This window comes from Mizuhopecten yessoensis, unplaced genomic scaffold (assembly GCF_002113885.1).
Source record: "Mizuhopecten yessoensis strain PY_sf001 unplaced genomic scaffold, ASM211388v2 scaffold2927, whole genome shotgun sequence".
NCBI lineage: Eukaryota > Metazoa > Mollusca > Bivalvia > Pectinida > Pectinidae > Mizuhopecten > Mizuhopecten yessoensis.
Window position 1 is genome coordinate 13,199 of NW_018404789.1, and position 19,956 is coordinate 33,154.

The following is a 19,956-nucleotide window of genomic DNA, read 5'->3' on the forward strand; positions in this document are numbered from 1 at the left end:
CTGGCCAAACATCATGGCCATATATGCTCCATTTCGTAAGCAGAAGTCGTTCAAAGTTAAAGTTGACGGACGGTGGACAGACAATTGACGACAAACGACACACCATACTATAAGAGTTAAAAATAATGCTGATGCCACACCATGGCATAACCTCACTTGGCCCTGAAAACAAAATCAACTGAATTATGCCACAGCAGATATAATAAAAAAAATCATACTCTCCTTTATTTGAAAACATTTGATTCTGATAACAAATTAGGGTTCTCAAGGTGTACATTTTATGCAGGTATTTTTGAGGAATATATGTTCCAACTTTGAGGATCACAGTGAATGAAAACTGTTCCACTTTTCTTTCACTTCCTTACTCTATCCTATCATTTTTATTTTGTAGAGTTCTTTGGGTTTTTTGGTAATGTGTCCATGTATTTGCATATGATTGACAGCATAACTTCATCAGCCCCACCCCCTATGGACAGCAGGCGGAAATCCCTGAGAAGAAAACAAAAGTATACAAATAACAGGTGTTATACCCTTACATATGATTACTGTTTAACTTAATGTGGGGTTAATATGACATGGAAATTAGTCATCAAAGTCCATATATTCAAATAGATTTACTAAGGAACATGCTTTATGAGAAAACTCTCTATTGCTGTTGGCGAGTCTTCCCTGAGGTTCGTTTCTGCGGGTTCGGCCTGTACTGGGGCCGTTGTTAAAGGGTTAGTTTCGTTGGACATGGCCCTCTCTCTCACCCCTGGCGTGGTGATAGTGTCTAGCTCGTCGTCCACCACTGTGCAGTATTTACTGCCCAGTCCGGTGGTAAGTGATGCCTGGGCCTAGCTAGCCTCGGCTGGTTTGTACCGTTGTTTGAGCACTGGTGTAAAAACCTATGCTCCCAGCTCTGTTTCTTGTGTCCCCTCCCTGGGTTTTCCTACAGTAAGTGCCGGCGCTGCTGCATTCGGGTTTGCCGGTGCAGGCTGCGTCCCCGGTGGGACTGGTTTTACTGGCCCTACAGGTTTAGGCCCTTCTGTATGTCAGTCTGGGTGGGGTTGGTCAGGTCAGCCAGGTGCGGCTTATGGCGGCGGGGGTATGGCCCCTGGTTCCCCCCCCCCCCCCAAAATGACTCTTCCTTGCCCATGGTAACTCCTTGTCCACTGTCTGTCGCAGCTCCCACGCCCTGTGGTGTCGGAGGTTCCGCCGCTGTGGTTTGGGAAGGGTTAGATTGGCCCCTTCCAGATTTGCCAGTCGCGGTCCGCTGTCCCATTTCGTACCTCATTGGAAAGAAAACACATCAGACAGTTGGGCTCTAGGAGTTCTGTCCAAAGGTCTCTGCATCCCGCTTCTTAGGGATCCACCTCTGTCACGAGAGCCTATCTTTTCCCCCCGTCTCCTTTCGATCCTGGAAAGGTGGAGGCTCTCTGGTCTCTGGTGCCTGGAGGCCCATCATCAAACTCAGTACGTTCAACACGTACGTTGATTCCCTGCACTTCCAGATGGAAACGCTGCGACACATCATTCCGTCAGTGCGTCCATCGATCTGAAGGATGCTTACATTCACATTCCTTTCCGGAAGTCGGCTGGGAAGTTCCTCAGGTTCACTTTCGAGCAAAAGGTTTATCAGTTTCGCGCTATGCCCTTTGGCCTCACTATGGCCCCCTTGGTTTTCATCAAGTTGTTGCAGGTAGTAGTGGGGCACCTCCACAGTCTCCGGGTAGATGCACACATCTACTTCGATGACTCCCTGTTGCTCCAAGTGGATCCAGTTGCCCTGTCTTGGAGCACAAGGTCGGTTCTTGGCGTACTGTGCCGCCTTGGGTTTATCCCTTCCAGGGAAAAGTCAGAGGTTCTCCCTTCCCAAGACTTGGTTTTCCTCGGTTATCCGTTCAGAAGGAGGATTTTTAACATTTATCATTATGTTCCCCCATTGTGCCCAGCCCCTCTGACCAAAGGGGGACCACATTCTCCATATATACAAAATGGATTCCCCCTCACCCCCTCTGAACCAAATCCCTCTAACTCACTACTGACGGAGAATGATTTGAAAGAATAATCTGAATTCCTCCTACTTGGCCCCCACCCTCTGCTCCCTGGGCCAAACCCATCACTTACACAGTGATACTTTTGCACAAGGATGCTCTACTCACAATTTTGGCCACAACCTCCATTTATACAAAATGAAGTCCCCTTTGCCCAAAGATGTCCTGGACCAAATTTGGTTAAAGTTCCTCTAATCATCCAGAAAGTGAACATAATGATGGTGGGCTAACAAGCTGTAAACTTGCTGCTAGAAGCTAATTTGGACTTTTCCAAGATTTACATATTACCTGTCTGCTAGCTACCATTTCTGCTTAACTTAACTCAGACACACCTGTAAAACCTGCTGATTAGAACCTCGTTAGTGAATCCCATGCCTCCCCAGTACTGTAGACATCCATCTGTGACTTCTCGAGCTAGTCGTCCACTCTTTAGCTTACACATGGAGGCCAGCATGGTCACATCATTTCCCTGAATATACTGGCCTGGAAATTACCAAGGAATCAAAGTTATTAGTGTTGTCCAAGCAAATGATTACAATCAGTTAATCCCTTAAACAGGTCCACCAATTATAAGATGATTAATTAAACCCCATGTGTAGTAACATTAAGGCTTTTACTAATGGTGAAAAGACCTATTGTTTTTGTTATGATTATTATATTATTTAAATTTAGGGCTTTGCACCATCAGGTGAAAAGACCTATTGATATTGTTATTTTTCTTATTCTGTTTATAAAGATTGATCAAGATTTTTTCACAAAGCCCTATTGTTATTTTTATGTGTCTTATTATTCTTCTTCTAATCATTATTCTTCTGCAATGATTTTGTAGCGTCTTAATCTTTTGATCGGTAGCAGATATGTTCATAGTCTTTCAGATATAGTGTAGGTCATGATTAAAAGGTGTTATTGAACATTTTCAAGTAGGTCAAAAGTATAATCTGGCGGCCATGACGACATAGGTATGTCATTGTTTTTTACTTTTTTAGCCAGATCTCAAAATCTATTTATGCAATATATCATTTGTAGATAATCTTCAGGGCTTACTTTTTCTCATTACATGTAAATACAAAACAAGAGGCCCATGGGCCTTAAAGGTCACCTGATATATTTATACAGAGTTGATTTTTTTTTTAACATGTACAGAAATATCATTCAAAGTGACAAAAAACAACAAGAGGCCCAAGAGGGCCTGTATCGCTCACCTGAATATGTAAGCAGTCATAGCAAAATATTCTCATTAAATATTATGTTGCACTAAAAATATTTCCCGCGCAAACTTTGTTGGTTCCATCTGTTGAAACTACCAGCAAAATATTATTACAAGATTCTATGCTTTTTGATTCTTCAGAAGTTGCTTGACATATTTTTCCCTGTGACCTTGTAAGTAGGTCAATGTCATTTTCCTTCTCAAATTGGTAGCTCTATTCCAAAAGCTACCAGCCAAATCTTATGAATCCATTCCTTTTAGTTCTTAAGAACAAATCCATTAAAATGTTGTTGACCTCTGTGACCTTGGAAGTAGGTCAAGGTCATTTTCATTCGCAAACTTTGTTGGGATCTTTCCCAGGAAATAACCAGCCGAATATTAAGGTTCTATAACTTCCAGTTCTTCAGAAGAAGTCATTTGAAGTGTTTGACATATCTGCCTCATATGTGACCTTAAAAGTAGGTCAAGGTAATTTTCATTCTCAAACTTTGTTGGGCTCCATCCCAGGAACCAATCAGCCAAATATAAAGATTCTATACCTTTTAGTTCATCAGAAGAAGTCGTTTGAAGTTTTTGACACATTTGACTCCTGTGAACTTGAAAGTAGGCCAAACTAATTTTCTTCCTCAAACTTTGTTGGGCTCTATCCCAGGAAGCCACCAGCCAAATATAAAGATTCTATACCTTTCAGTTCTTCAGAAGAAGTCATTTGAAGCTTTTGACACATTTGACCCCTGTGACCTTGAAAGTAGGTCAAGGTAATTTTCATTCTCAAACTTTGTTGGGCTCCATCCCAGGATGCCATCAGCCAAATAGAAGATTCTATACCTTTTAGTTCTTCAGAAGAAGTCGTTTGAAGTGTTTGACACATTTGACCCCTGTGACCTTGAAAGTAGGTCAAGGTCATTTTCGTTCTCAAACTTTGTAGGGCCTGTCCGTTCTTCAGAAGAAGTTGTTTAAAGGAAAAGTTGACGGACGAGGACAGACGGACGGACGGACAACGGACGCTGCGGTATGGCATAGGCTCACCATGGTCCTTCGGACCAGGTGAGCTAAAAATCCTTTAATCCCTATGGTAGGAGGGGGTGTTCTCGTTTCCCCCACTTTTTATATAACAAAGGAAAGTGTTGATTTAGGAAGACAATGGCAAACCAATTATAGTCTGTTTCATATATATATTTACCCCACAGATAACTTACCTGTGTGAAAGTTACCTGTGTGACTTGTAGCTTTCTTCTTTATGTTGGGTTTAAATAAGGTTTAAATATTTTTTGGGGGTTCAAATATCTTTATATATAATCGATATTTACCTCAATTTCCCTTTTCAAGTCAGCCCCTCTGCCCCCAGGGGGGCCATAATCACCGTTTATACAAAAATGAGTCCCTTTAGCCCCAGGATGCTCCAGGCTAAATTAGGATAAAATCCTTTAATCCCTACGGTAGGAGAAGGATTTTAAAGGTTTTACCTCCATTTCCCCTATTCGGCCTTGCCTCTCTGTTCCTAGGGGGGCCACACCCAACATTTATACAAAATTGAGTCCCCTTGGCCTAGGGATGCTCCAGACTAAATTTGGATAAATTCAGTCCAAATTTAGTCAAAATCTACCAGGCCGTTCAGGACAAGTAGCATTTTATAGGAAAAGTTGACTGACGGACAGACGATGGATGCTGTGGTATGGCATAAGCTCAACTAAAAGTGGACTAATAATATACAGCTACAGGCAAAATATCTGTGTTCGATCCATTTGAATCTATTAAATGATTTAAACATAAGACGCATCGTGTCATTTACTTCGTCGTCAACTTTCTGTTCGAGTTTGTTCATTCTGTGCTCACATTGTTCTACAGTAGCATTAAAAGTGTCAATTTTTGCGTTTACTTCCCCTATTTTGTTACATAATTTGCTATCAAGAGCTGTGATAAATTCTTTCAAATCTTTGAACTGCTTGAGCTGCTCGTCCGCCATCTTGGTTTCTGTCTGTTGTACAGTGCACGTGGCCAAGTTTATATATAGGTAAGTTGACAATGTTGGTTATATTTTGAATTTTGTGAAAATTTTGCATGTTTTTCCAATTTAAAGTATCACTACGCTTACTTCATGTATACCAATATGACATATTAAGTATCAAAATAACAGTAGTTTTATGCACTGTACACTATCATAATTCATTTTCAAAATAACATTCTCCTGTGACATTTATCTGTCACTTTGTTAGGATACCCCCGTCACTCGACCTGGTGTTATGCAAGGAGGTCCACTACGGTTATCAGTTGTAATTATGAATAATCATATATGCAGTTATTGATCAATTTTACGTATCTACATATGGCAAAAGAGTAAAAGAAATCAAAGAGGGGGCCAAATGTTGACCCCACCTTTGCATAAATTAGAAAGAAAAAAATATTCAGTGAATTTTGTCATATTTTGCATAGTTTTTCTCCTGGAAACTGTAGAGCGCATGCTTGAACAAACTCAAAATCAAAGGATAATGTGTAGGCACCTATAATACATCTTTAGGAGAAATAAGAATTTTGTTCAAGAGTGCACTCTATGGTAACTTATAAGAGAAAAACAAGGCAAAAAACTGTCAAAATTGACTGAATATTCAAATTTCATTAATTTATGCAAATATTTACTGATTAACATGGCAGCCATAATTGAGAACCTAAATAAATGTTCAAATATTAGTACCAGGGAAGTATTCAAAATTAAAGAAACAGTCATTTGAAAGTTCTATTGAAGATTTTTAATTATGATGGATTTGGGGGCCAAAAAAGGCCAAAACCATACATAGTCCTTTCTTCTCATCTTTTGCTGGTTGACAGCTAATGATCCATTCATGGGTAGTGAGTATTTCAATTCAATTCTTTTATTATCATAAGCAATACAGTTTATTGATATTTATTGTCTCCAATATTAGCTTGGGAAGGCAGGCCTGTGCTCTGTTAGCCTAATGGTACATCTTGTCACAGGCCTATTACAAAAGTAGCAGAGAATTGTTCACATATGTGATTCAACCCTGGAAACAGAATGCCTTAGCCCGCTCATTAGGTTAGTCCAATATCTACCTGAGGGAAGAAAGATTTTGCATCACTACCACCTGTTGACCTCCTGTTGCTAGCTAGGAATAAATGCTGAGTCCGACATGATTTGCCGTCATCTGCTTCTGGAAGATGCATTCCAATCACTCGATTAGGAGCTCTTCTGCTTCAGGAAAATCTTCTGGGTCTTCCATTCACGAGGTGGAAGATTTCCATTCCAAGATGACGGAGGTAGCCAACGCAATTTTGAAATGCGGTGATTGAGGAATGTGTTAAATTGCTACACATTCATCGCTTTTAACAGCTATCGTAGTAATAATCTGCATTAAATATGTATGTTTTGCAGTTTCGTCATATCCAACACGTTTCAGAGTTATTCAAATGAGGTGTTTACAGAAAATAAGCGTGTGGTTAGAAAACCAGGTATTCCAATGGCAGTGTAACGTGTTGGCAATAGGCCCTGTTCCAAGACCTAATTCAATATTGATACAAACACTAGAATCTATATATATTTACAGTGACGTGCTATATATATGGTCTTGCACGTTTTGCCATTTTCAGTGTATTTATGGAAACAAGACGATTCCTGATACAGTTGTGGTCAATGCATTTATTCCTTCTAAACAAGCACGCGTTAGTTTGTTTATGTCTGCCATATTGGAAGTCTTCCGACTGCTTGATTGTCATACCCAGAATGCTCTCTTCTGAGAGCATCTTCCTCTTCCGGAAGACGGCAAATTGTGTCGGACTCTGAACAGGTAGCTCAAGTTGTCAAATTATTGTTAGCTTTATCATTCTTTTCATGTGTTAAATACTTTTTATGTGACTTAATTAACATAATATTAATATGTACACTGTATACATACTTGTCATGTATCAGTCAATCTGTTTTAATATTTTATAACTGGTAAATATGTGATGCATCTTTATTAACAAATACCCCATTGGGTGAAATTGTGTGATCACCTTTTCATGGACAAATTTTCACCTGGATTCAAGCTTCATACTGACTTGATCATCTTTACATATCTCCCTATATTACTGATTACCGCAGTATACGGTTATCAAATTTATTGAAGCCATTATGGAAGTTTGATATTTGATATCATAAGGTCACAATAGTTGTCTTTCTTGATAAATCTGAAGTATTACAGGATGTCAGAGTTATCTACAGATGGTTTCCCATAATTCCATGTTATTGGGTGAATTTCCGGCATGTGTAGTCATATTTTGGGAGAAGAGCCATGCACATGTGTGCACAACAAAAAGTTTGAATTCCCACCCTCCCGACCCCTATTAAACATTTGCGTAATTTTCTTTAGAGCCTTGACTATGAATGCATATTATGATTTATTATGTTACCATTACATAACTTTCCAGCAATTTCAAGATGTTTAGCACTTGGGAAGTGAGCGCACATACTGCTTTTAGATTTTGTATCTTTCAGTTTACACCAACTTCATCATGGATTTCTGGAATGCCTTGCAGGGACATTATAAGTCTGCTTAGTGTGTGTGGCCTGCATTAACTGCAGACTCATTCTGGAAATGAGTAGTGTTTCTTTTCTAAATTTGATTGTAAGTATAGTCTTCGGACAAATATCACAAGTGGAGAGGTGTAGTCTTATTACCAAAGACATCTTATTATTAGATTCAAAGTTAACTTATGCCCAAAATATTGGCCAGTGACTGTGGACAGTGGGCAGAGATACTGAATTGCTAAATGATTTACATGAATCATTCATGTACATGACTTCAAATATTTTCTTTGTCACAGATTTGCTGTTTTAAACATGGCAGAATTCTGGCAAGTTGGCAACATAACATGTTTCAATAAGCAAATACCCTATCTTATTAAAGTGTTACATGTATCATGGTTAGGGCTGCTATGTTTTCCCAAGGGACATAATTCAGTGGTAATGTAATAAGGGGAAGATAACTCTGGCAAGAGATGGATATCATATTGGTTAATAGGCAACTGCTTGGAGCATGGCGTGCTTTGCACAAGGGTTGTGTTCGCCTGGTTTCCCAAGGAACAGTCCTATCTGGTTGCTGTTTTGTCCGGTCACCATGCTGGTGGGCATACAGCTGGAGATATAAGTCTTTGCCAGAGTTCCAGAAATGCTTATTGATACATGTAGCCATCTAGTTTTGTGGGGTTTTGAATAAATCTGTGGCCTTCAATCCCATTACTGTGTTGGAGTTGTTTTTTTCTTAAGAATAATGGTCTTGAGATAAATATGCTGTATTGCATTTGGTAAATAAAAAAACTTGAACTTGAAACCTACATGTATTGTCGTTGGAACCTGCCATTCAAGTGCATCAAAGAATTATTTTTTTGACAACCCATCTGATTTATCACCTGGCCAATATCCTATATCAAAAAGAGAATTAAGAGGATTCAAGGCTTACCTACTGCTCGGTACAACATTGAACGAAGAGCCTCCACTTCTGTGGCAAGCTCGGCCAGACGAAAGTGGACCACCTGGTTGCTAAGGATTGGCTGTCCAAAAGCCTTTCTTTGGCTAGTATATTCTGCTGTCGTAGTAATACACTTATCCAGGGGAAGTATAGCTGTAATAAGACATTTATGTTCACCTGGACATTATAACACCAAGCAAGCAAAGAAAAGGTATGTGATATTCCAAGTGATTTTCAAACATTTTCAAACAAAATGTTTCAGTCATTAATTTGTGAGATCTATATTAATCAACAGATTGGGAACTCAGTAGTCAACTGTTTGAAATGACAGATGAATAAACAAGATAGAAATGGTTAGTAAAATAATCTGATATACACATTCAAACTGGATTTATATAACGCCCAATTATTCATTTGGCAAATAAAATATCTCAAAATTAAGTAATCTAAAACACAATCATGTAAATAAGTAGACATGGAAATTAGGCACTAGATATATACATTGTATTCACAGTTTATTTGCCAATGTTGAATTATTTAATTTTAAGTAATTCTTTTTTACGCTAATGATTACCTGCTGCTGTAGCCCACAAGCGTTCCTCCTGGAACTGCAACATTTGATATGTGAATCCCATTCCTTCCTCTCCAATGATATACGAGGCTGGTATGCGTACATCCTCCAGATGTACCTGTGCAGTGTCAGAACTCCTCATTCCCATCTTGTCTATTTTTCGTGCTAACTTCACTCCTTCAACATAAGTTATGGAATTAATAATATTAGCTTCATAATTAATTACCTTTAGTTATTATTATGCACATACTCCAGGTGAGCAATGCCCTAAACAGCCCATTTGAGGGATGTAACATTCAGAGAGGTTATATTTATATATATAAGGATTGAATGGCAATTTTTTAAATTTTCATACCGGCATGGGTGTTAATTGAATGAGAAAATGTCTGTGAATTACAACATGTCCAACATATACTCATACTTCTATTAGGTCCAGCCCCTCTACCCCCAGGGGTGAATGGACCTTCCATTTATATGACATTGAATCCCCTTTGCTCAAGGATACGTAATAATAAACCAAATTTCTTTCAAATCCCTCCATTCATGCATAAGCAAAAGGATTTTAACTATTTATCCCATTTTTCACCATAATGGTCTCCACCTCTCTGCCCCTAGGGGAGCCACACTCTCAGTTTATACAAAATTGAATCCTCCTTGCCCATGGATGTCCTACACATAAATTGGTTGAAATCCTTGAATTCGTACAACAGGAGAATGATTTTGGAAGATTAATCTAAAGTGAAAGTCCCCTATTGCCCCAACCTCTGCTCCCAAGGGGGTCACACCCTCAGTTTAAACAAAAAATTGGGTTCCTATTGCTTAAAGATGCACTGCATAAAATTTGTTTTCAATCCTTCAAATCGTACTGAAGAAGAAAGGTTTTAAAGCTTTACCTCAATTTCCACTATCTCGCCGTCCCTCTGCTAAAAAGGGGGTCACACTCTCTGCTTACACAAAATTCTTTGTGCAAGGATGCTTTAAGCCAAATTATGTCAAAATCCACTGAGTCGTTCAGGGCTTGTAGCATTTTAAAGGAAAAGCTGATGAACAGAAGGACAGATGGATTAATGGATGGATGGACGATTGGATAGACAACAGATGCCGCACCATAGCATAAGCTCACCAGTCCATTGGACCTGGTGTGGTAAAACTCCCTTCAATGGAACTGAAGTGGATGGATTTTAAACATTTATTTACCTCAAGTTCTCCCATTTGGCCCCGCCCCTCTGCCAACAGGGGTGTCACATCCTCCATTTATACAAAATGTAGTCCCTTAAATTTTGCCCAAGGATGCTGAGAATACACAAAATTTGGCTGAATTCCCTTCTATCGTATACACTAAAGGAGATACTAAAGGAGAAAGATTTCAATTGTGCCGTAAGGAGTGAAAATATCTGTTTTTGGTCATTTTTAACTAGGCAGCAGTGACCTCGAGCTCCTTTAACAATTTTATCAAATAGAACACATAGTTGTAACTACCATATCAATATATTGAAAACCTGAGCTCCTTCTTTTTGTTATCACCTGAACAAAACACCATTTTTCTTTGCAGGAACCGATTGTAACCAATTATAATATCACGACTGTATTTATCTCCTTACGCCTAATTCAAAAGAATATATGGTCATGGGATGGGGATCAAAACCTTTTCAAAAGTTTGTCAAAGAAATAAAGTCCCTAGAGGTGGGCCCAGACCCCAGGGTCAATTCTTACATGGTTCATACAAACTTTTGACCTCAAAATTTAAGGACTTTTCAAGGGTTTTTCAAGATAAATTTTGATATTGCAAAATAAACAAACAATTTTAATAAACATTACCTTTACTATTTTCAGTTTTCTTCTTTTTGCAAGAAAACAATAAATTTACTGCTTCAAAGAATTTACTTATTTTGACAAGTCCTCGAGTTTCTTAAGTTAATCCTGCTTTCCCCTCAACCTTTTTCTCATGCAGTTTGACTGTGTTACTAGGTAGTGTAAGCACAGGAGTTTGACTCCTGTGGTGTAAGCTTTCCTTTCCTTTTCAAGTGTTTTTTACTTTTCATATGTGATGTAAGGGCGTGTTCCCACATCTTGTCCAGATCAATAATTTTGTAACACAGCGAGCACAAAGCAAAAGTCCTGTCACCCTTGAACACTCTCAACCAGAAAAATCTGGGATCGGCAAGCCATTTGCGGTTAAAAACGCACTTCCGCATCGCAGTTGTTCCGTGTGTGTCCGCTTGTTAACAATACTCTTAATGCGCATGACCGTATGTTACTTTGGCGCTTTGACTACGAGACTTAATCAATTCAAATGCAGTTATGATACGAATTGAAAAAGTAACACCGGAAACTTCATCGGTATATATTTTCCGGAATTATTAAAAATTACGATCTGCAATTTGACGATTAATCTGTGTTAAAAATAATGATTGTTTGCAACGAATGTTTACAAAATACTGAATTAACATGACAGAAACTAACTTCACTGATTTTCAAGGTTTTTTTAATGCTTACATCAAATTCAAAGGTTTTTCAAGACCTGTGCGAACCAAGTTATATTATGATTGTGTTTGTCTCTTGATGCCCAGCAATGGTTATATATGGTTATATGGGGTGGGGATCTACCGTAAATTTGCGGGTATAGTGAGCAGGTACGTTTTTGGGGTCAGATTTGAACAGAAAACTAGAAATATGTCAGAATGACATGAAAGTCACCCCATTATTCTGTATGATCATTTTCCAATAAATCATTGACCAAGTTACAACGGATATATTTCCACCTGTCAATCAAAATGGTAAACAATTACCAGGTGTAAATATATACATGCTGTTCAGGTAGCCATGCCAACACATGAAATTAATAAGAAAGCATGTTGCAAATATAACGTAAGCGTTGACCGACACCTCGAATATGGGAGATATGCGCGCTTACACGGTCACCTGGCATGGGCAGAACAAGGTAACGTTAATTGGAATTATAATAACGATGTTGTTTCACAACAATGAGTTTCAGAAAAGATTCAAACTTATATACGGATATGCGCGCTTACACGGTCACCTGGCATGGGCAGAACAAGGTAACGTTAATTGGAATTATAATAACGATGTTGTTTCACAACAATGAGTTTCAGAAAATATTCAAACTTATATACGGATAAATCTACTATTTTATGTTATGAAATACACTTTTCCAAGTAGTTTTCTGATCGTCTGCAAATCCGACTGAATCGGTCATCGATATCGGCAGAATGTGTACGCTTAAAGGCAGTCATTCCGATGAGGACTGCCAACAGCCGAATTCGCGAGACATGAAGAACACCAAACAATTGTGATTTCAAAAATTCTCCTTCGAAAAGAAAAGATTGGAATGTTTTGAACCCGTTGATATTTAATGTTCAAACTCAAACTTTTATCATTATCGGTTCAGTTCGCACGGATGTCACCTTGTAAATACCTGCCGGTTAATATTATAACGCAACGTTGACTCTTTGCGGTACACAAACTTGCTAACTTCGCCACATTACCCATGTCGTTTTGACACATTCCTACGGTCAAGATTGAAGAGTTCAGCATGAATTTACCCAAGAACGACATTTTAACCACAGAGTGATAAATGCAATCCATATCTTCGTTATGTTTCCCGATACGTGGTATGTTACAGTATTTATCAATTCACAACGTAACGTCCTGAAAAGTTGAGCCTACTTTACTAGAGTTTATTTATCCAATTCTATAGTATTATATGACTTAAACTTGCAACTTTTCGGAATTGTTAAATTGGCAATGCAATCAGGGATTATTCAACGAAATTTAGCAGTTTTATTGCCGCGAGCATATTTCAAAACATTTCCGAAAATCCTCGAAATTTTTTACGAGAAATGGTCGCGACCAAGGACTGGTTTTGGATTGTTCTTGAGTATCGTGTACACCCCTTTCTTGACACTTCATTTTCCCCTTAAAATAGTGCGCACTATACGCAAATATTAACGGTAGTCGTTGGTCAGACATAAAATATCTAAATCAGTCAATATCAATTATAATACGACAGTTTACCCCTTCGGGAACCTCAAAGGTGCCTGATTCATACTCGGAACATCTTAAGGTTATATGTAATTCCTGTGTGAAATTTTTAGGTTTGATGCTATTCCTTTTTTAAAAGGAAATCGATATCTGAGTTATCCAAGAGCTTGTAATTATATATAGCGCCAGGTATATTCCGACAGAAGCAAGACACTGAATAGCCCAACAAACAGAGGTCAAAATCTGGGACTGAAACCAAAATTAACAGTCCCAACTGGGGTTCCCCAGGAGTGAATAAAAATGGAAAGAAAATGATTTATTTTTTTGGGGAAAAAAATCCTAAAAACAAACGGTATCAAACAGGAAAAGTAGCATCAAAATCAGAATAAATGTCCTTTCCCAGGAAATACAATGCAAAAAATACGATTATTTTTCAGAAAAATACTTTCAGCCTGATATTCCATTTTTCGACCCCGATGCTGTAATAAGGTTAATGAATCATCTAAATAACTAGAACACTGACAGGTCAGTAAGGGCCCCATCTTGTGGCAATATATTCCCCATAATCATCAAGAAGAAATCTGCCCATATAGCTGAGCTTGCCTCTGACATTTGGACTTCAAAAAGAATCGCAAGGTAGCAAAATATACATTTTACATGTACTATGATGCAAGTTTTGTTTCCTTCCACCTCCATATTTGCTAGGCTAACAGAAATGTAAATACCGGTGCAATACTCATTTGTTAGCTTTGATATGTTTTATTTCACTTTAAATACCTCCTCCATCAAGAGCCAGGGTCAAAGTCAGAGTTCCACTTTGTCTTTGACCTTTGGACCCAAAGGACCTTGACCTTTAACCCAGTGACACTGATCTTTGGTCAGTTGAATTATTCTTTGATTCTGACCAACTTTGCTTCATAATATCATAACAAAATGTTCATCAGTGAAAAATACGACCTTGACCTTGAACCTTTGGAACTTGTGACCTTGACCTTAGGTCATTTGACTCGGTGTTAAGTTCTGAACAACTTTGCTTCATAATAACATAAAAATAATGTTCATCAGTAAAAATATACAATATTTGACCTTGACATTGACCCAGTGACCTTGACCTTTCATCAGTTGACTCCTTGTTTAATTCTGATCAACTTTGCTTCATCATGTCATAACAAAATGCTCATCAGTGAAAAGATGCAAAATTTGACCTGTATGACCTGACCTTTGACCTTTGACCAAGTTTCATGTAAATCGGTCAATTAATACCAAAGTTATTAGACAGGAACAAAATTTTTGGACAGACAGACAGACAGACAGACAGACAGAGTGATTACTATAGGGCACCCGTATCCCCTAATAACAACACTTTGTCAGGACCATGAGTTGATCATTCCTACAAAGTTTCAGTTCAATTGGCCTAGCAGAACTTGACTTTAAGTTTGAAATATTTTTTCAAAATGGCGGCCATATCGGCCATATAGGATTTCTGATCAACCCGAAAAATAACAACACTTTGTCGGGGAGATGTCAGTAACCTTCCCATGAAATATTAATGAAATCCCTTTGCCAGTATTTCAGCTTAAGTTGAAAATGTAAAATGTTAACGGACAACGGATGACGGACGAAGACGGATAGCAATAGGTCACTTGAGCTAAAGCTCAGGTGACCTAAAAGCCTAAATATACCACAATCGCCAAAAAACAACGATACCAGATAATATGCCTACTCCTAACACGATTTCTCACCCAGGTGAACAGGTGAGAAATCGTGTCGGGGTGAGAAATATAGTTGCGAACGTAGCAATTTTAGCAAGATGTCTCACACGGCTGAGAAATCGTATCGGGGTGAGAAATCGTGCGGTAACAAATGTCCTAGGAAAATGAGTTATAGTGGATAAAGTCTGGCAGTCGTGGACCAAACGCTCCATTCTGCACATTTCAGTAGGATCTGGTGCTAAAAACGACGTTACTTAGACATTCAAAAATATGCACAGGCATTTGATGATTTGTTTCAATCAATCAAATTGATCCTGACAATAAGAATTCAAACCCTTCTCGTATAAAACTGATATTTTATATGAGTAGGGTGCGACTTCTTATTGTCAGGACCATTTTAATTGACATAAAGAAAATGCCTGTGAAAACACAGTATCATATTTATTATTATGAATTAATTTTATAAGTTGTGTTGTTGACAAATCTTTTTATTTCTCAGCTTTGAATTTGGTATTGTGGATGAGGATCAGCTAGATCTGCTGGAAGAATAGTTCGATAAATGTAGAATGTACCTATTACATCATTAAACTATCAAAGTTCTAATTTAATATCTACTTTTCTAATATTTGTTGCGAAAAAAGACGTCGGGCGGTATGACCCTCTTTTAAGTATATCCGGGGTTGGCAGCTATGCATCCCAGCATGCTACTGGCCAAATATCATCACCCTGGGCATTTTGGGCCAGTGAGCTAATAATACTTTAGTTTTTATTCAAAAAACACTTCAAAGTCCTTTTAAAGATTTGTTTTGTTTATATTCATTTTAATAGAAATTGTAATATACTGAGTAGAATCATAATGGAACATTTGTGATTTGTTTAATTTAAAATGTCCATAGCTGAGTCAGTGTGCAAACCCCCCTAAAATTCCCAAAGATAACAATAAATGTCCTATATTGGTTCCAACAAAGTAAGTAAAGGCTACAGTACAACATAAATGAGATAATGATATGTTCTGTCTTATTAATTTTCACTTATATGTTATTCACAGAATTATTTTTTTCCAAAACTCACCAAAAACGGATCTGATCACACTATTTTGCACTGGAAAGTTCTGGCATGTATGATTAACAGTTTGGTTATTTGCTCTTTATATTTACCTGGTAAGTTCATAGGCAAACAGATAAGTGATTTGTTGCCATAGACAGATCCATCCGATGTATTAGCCAGTAAGCACATCCAGTCTGCCTGGAATGCATTGGTGGTCCACATCTTACCCCCATTTATCACCAGGTCACCACCTTGTTTTACTGCTGTCGTCTTTATACCTAAACAAACATTCAAGGAAATTGAAGACAGTATAAATGAGACAAATATCTCATTGAAATAAACAGGTTATTTTTTTCATTTTTTGCCAGTTCATTGCCATACAATTTTAGATGACATACATGTATGTACCATGAACTTAGATATCATCTAATTCAAATATAAATCCAGGTATGTACATCAAATATTATCCATCGTACACCACAGATATTTCTATTTGATTCATAGACTAGAATTTTGTGTTTGTGAACAGAAACATATGTCTCCCGCCCTTAATAGCCAATAGAAAAACTCTGGTATAAAAAAATTAACAAAGGTCCATATCGCTTTATATAGTGGGGCCTGGAACCCGAATTAAGAGTTTGACACTCCTACTTACCCAAGATACATTAAAACTTTATCAAGTTTGGTCAACGTAGGTGAAACTAAACACTGACAGGTCAGTAAGGGCCCTGTCTTGTGGCAATATATCCCCCATAATCATCAAGAAGCAATCTGCCCATATAACTGAGCTTGACGTTTGACATTTGGACTTCAAAAAAAATTGCAATGAAGCAAAATATACATTTTTCATGTACTATGATGCGAGTCTTGTTTCCTTCCACTTCCATATTTGCTGGGCTAACAGAAATGTAAATACCAGTGCAATACTCATTTGTTAGGTTTGATATGTTTTATTTCACCTTAAATGCCTCCCCCATCAAGAGCCAGGGTCAAAGTAAGAGATCCACTTTGTCTTTGACCTTTGGACCCAAATGACCTTGACCTTTAACCAAGTGACCCTGATCTTTGGTCAGTTGACTCATTCTTCAATTCCGACCAACTTTGCTTCATAATAACAAAATGTTCATCAGTGAAAAATACAAAACTTGACCTTGACCCTGAACCTTTGGAACTTGTGACCTTGACCTTTGGTCAGTTGACTCTGTGTTAAGTTCTGAACAACTTTGCTTCAAAATAACATACAAAAAATGTTCATCAGTAAAAAAGATACAATATCTGACCTTGAAATTGACCCAGTGACCTTGACCTTAAGTCAGTTGACTCCTTGTTAAATCCAAACTAACTTTGCTTCATAATGTCATAACAAAATGTTCATCAGTGAAAAGATACAAAATTTGACCTCAACCTTTGAACAAGTGACCTTGACCTTTGGTCAAATGACTCCTTGTTTAATTCTAACCAACATTGCTTCAACGTGTCATAACAAAATGTTCATCAGGGAAAAGATACAAAATTCGACCTTGACCTTTGACCCAGTGACCTTGACCTTTGGTCAATTGACTCTTTGTTTAATTCTGACCAACATTGCTTCAAAGTGTCAAAACAAAATGTTCACCAGTGAAAAGATACAAAATTTAACCTTCACCTTTGACCCAGTGACCTTGACCTATGGTCAACTGACTCCTTGTTTGATTCCGACCAACTTTGCTTCAATGTGTCATAACAAAATGTTCCCCAGTGAAAAGATACTGATTTTGACCTTAACCTTTGACCCAGTGACCGTGACCTTAAGTCAGCTGACTCTTTGTTAAATTCCAACCAACTTTGCTTCATAATGTCATAACAAAATGTTCATCAGGAAAAAAGATACAAAATTTGACCTTGACCTTTGGTCAGTTGATACCTTGTTTGATTGTGACGGACGGACAGACAGATGAATTAGTATCTTCGATGCGGGGCCCTAATAACATGGAAGTTATACCATGGACAAACTTCGGTATTAAAAATAAACAAAGGGCTATAACTCTGTATATAGTGACGTACCAGATCTAATTCCAGTGCACTGCAACCCTTCTGAGTGATACAGGTATACTTCAAGTTTGATTAAGATATCTTTAATGGTTTAGAAAGTATGCCGTGGACAAACTTCGGTATTAAAAATAAACAAAGGGCCATTTCTCTGTATATAGTGGGGCATTAAATCTGATTTTAGTGTGAGAAATTCCGTCTTCTCAAGATACATCAATATGGTAAGTATGGTCAACGTAGGTGAAATAACATAGAACTTATGCTCTGGACAAACTCAGGTATTAAGATTAAACAAAGGGCCATAACTCTGTATATAGTGGGGGCAGGAGACCTAGTTCAAGTGCACTGCACACCTTCTGTGGGTGATGCAGGTATACTCTAAGTTTGATTAAGATATCTCCAACGGTTTAAAATTTACAGTCCGGACAAGAATTTACTGAAAATGTGCACTTATTTGACCTTTGACCTTGAGGTGAAGGTCACAGTGACCTAATTCCAGTGCACTGCACACGCCATGTGGGTGATATGCATGCATACCTAAAGTTTCATCAAGATATCTTTAACGGTTTAAAAGTTATAGACCGGACAAGCCAGATTAGAAGAAGTAGAAGTGCAATATGTCTCCCTTCATTCGAAGGGGAGACATAATAATCAAGCTGACCATATCACTGTTGAATTTTATTGAGGAAAAAGTATTTAAAAAGAAATTAATCTAACAGAATACTGTAAAATTTACTTGATGAGGGAAAATGGTAATCCAAGAATTATTTTGAAATATGAATATTGATGGAATGGAAAAGAAATCTACAGCTGATTCAGGTATAATCCTTCAAATCCTCACACACAATGATTCATACTTGGAAATAGAATTTATTAATCTGATAGACATTTCCTTTATGATGTTTCACAAATGATCACAACAGTGACAACTACCCAGTAACCACAACAGCGACCACTACAAAGTAATCACAACAATTACCACAACCAAGTAATCACATCAGCGACCATTACCCAGTAACAACTACCCAGTAAACACAACAGTGACCATTACCCAGTTATCCCAACAGTGACCACTTCCCAGTTATCACAACAGTAGCCACTATCCAGTACTCATAACAGTGACCACTACTGTGAAATCACAATAGTGACCACTACACAATAATCAAAACACAATGACCACTATCCAGTCATCACAACAATGACCACCACCAAGTTATCACAACACTGACCCCTACCAGGTAATCACAACAGCAACACCTACCCAATAATCACAACACTGACCATTACCACATACTCACAACAGTGACCAATATTCAGTAAACACAACAGTGACCACAATCCAATAATCACAACAGTCACCACTACTGAATAATCAAAACAGTGACAAATATTCAGTAATCTCAAAAGTGACAACTACCCAGTAATCCTAACAATGACAACTACCAAGCAATGGCAACAATGACCACTACCCAGTTACCACAACAGACACTACTACCAAGTTATTAAAACAACAACCACTACCTCAGTAATTACAACAGTGACAACTAACCAGTAATCACATCAATGACCACTACTAAGTAACTACAATATAAATGTTTAAAAACTTGTTTGCATAGCATGAAATGCACTTCCTTGGCAAGTTTGCAGGTAGAGTCTGGGGATCCACCATTTCAGATCCGCCGTGACTTCTAATAAGTAAGCATCAATTAAAACTTGAGGGCATGTCTTCTCGACACCTTACCATTGAAAGCCAAAAAAACGACGCCAAGTTTCTATATAACGAAAGTAACCGACCACATATAAGCCTTATTATACATGTAATGAAAAGGTACAATCTTCATTTCAGCTAGAAAATGTCAAAACACATACCGCTGAATTCACTCCCCCCCCC

At 38.0% G+C, this 19,956-nt stretch overlaps 1 protein-coding gene across 1 annotated transcript in view; it reads right to left on the minus strand.

Annotated features, from left to right (window-relative positions):
• Positions 1–200: 200 nt before the first annotated feature.
• Positions 201–19,956, minus strand: part of LOC110446663 (probable acyl-CoA dehydrogenase 6) — a 62,050-nt gene continuing 42,294 nt past the window's right edge. Inside the window, exons 5-9 of the mRNA XM_021491920.1 lie at positions 16,148–16,315; positions 9,280–9,453; positions 8,697–8,858; positions 2,369–2,519; positions 201–489 (exon numbers count right to left, since the gene is read on the minus strand). Coding sequence (XP_021347595.1) covers positions 381–489; positions 2,369–2,519; positions 8,697–8,858; positions 9,280–9,453; positions 16,148–16,315 — 764 coding nt within the window. The 3' untranslated portion in view covers positions 201–380. The remainder of the gene's footprint in view (positions 490–2,368; positions 2,520–8,696; positions 8,859–9,279; positions 9,454–16,147; positions 16,316–19,956) is intronic.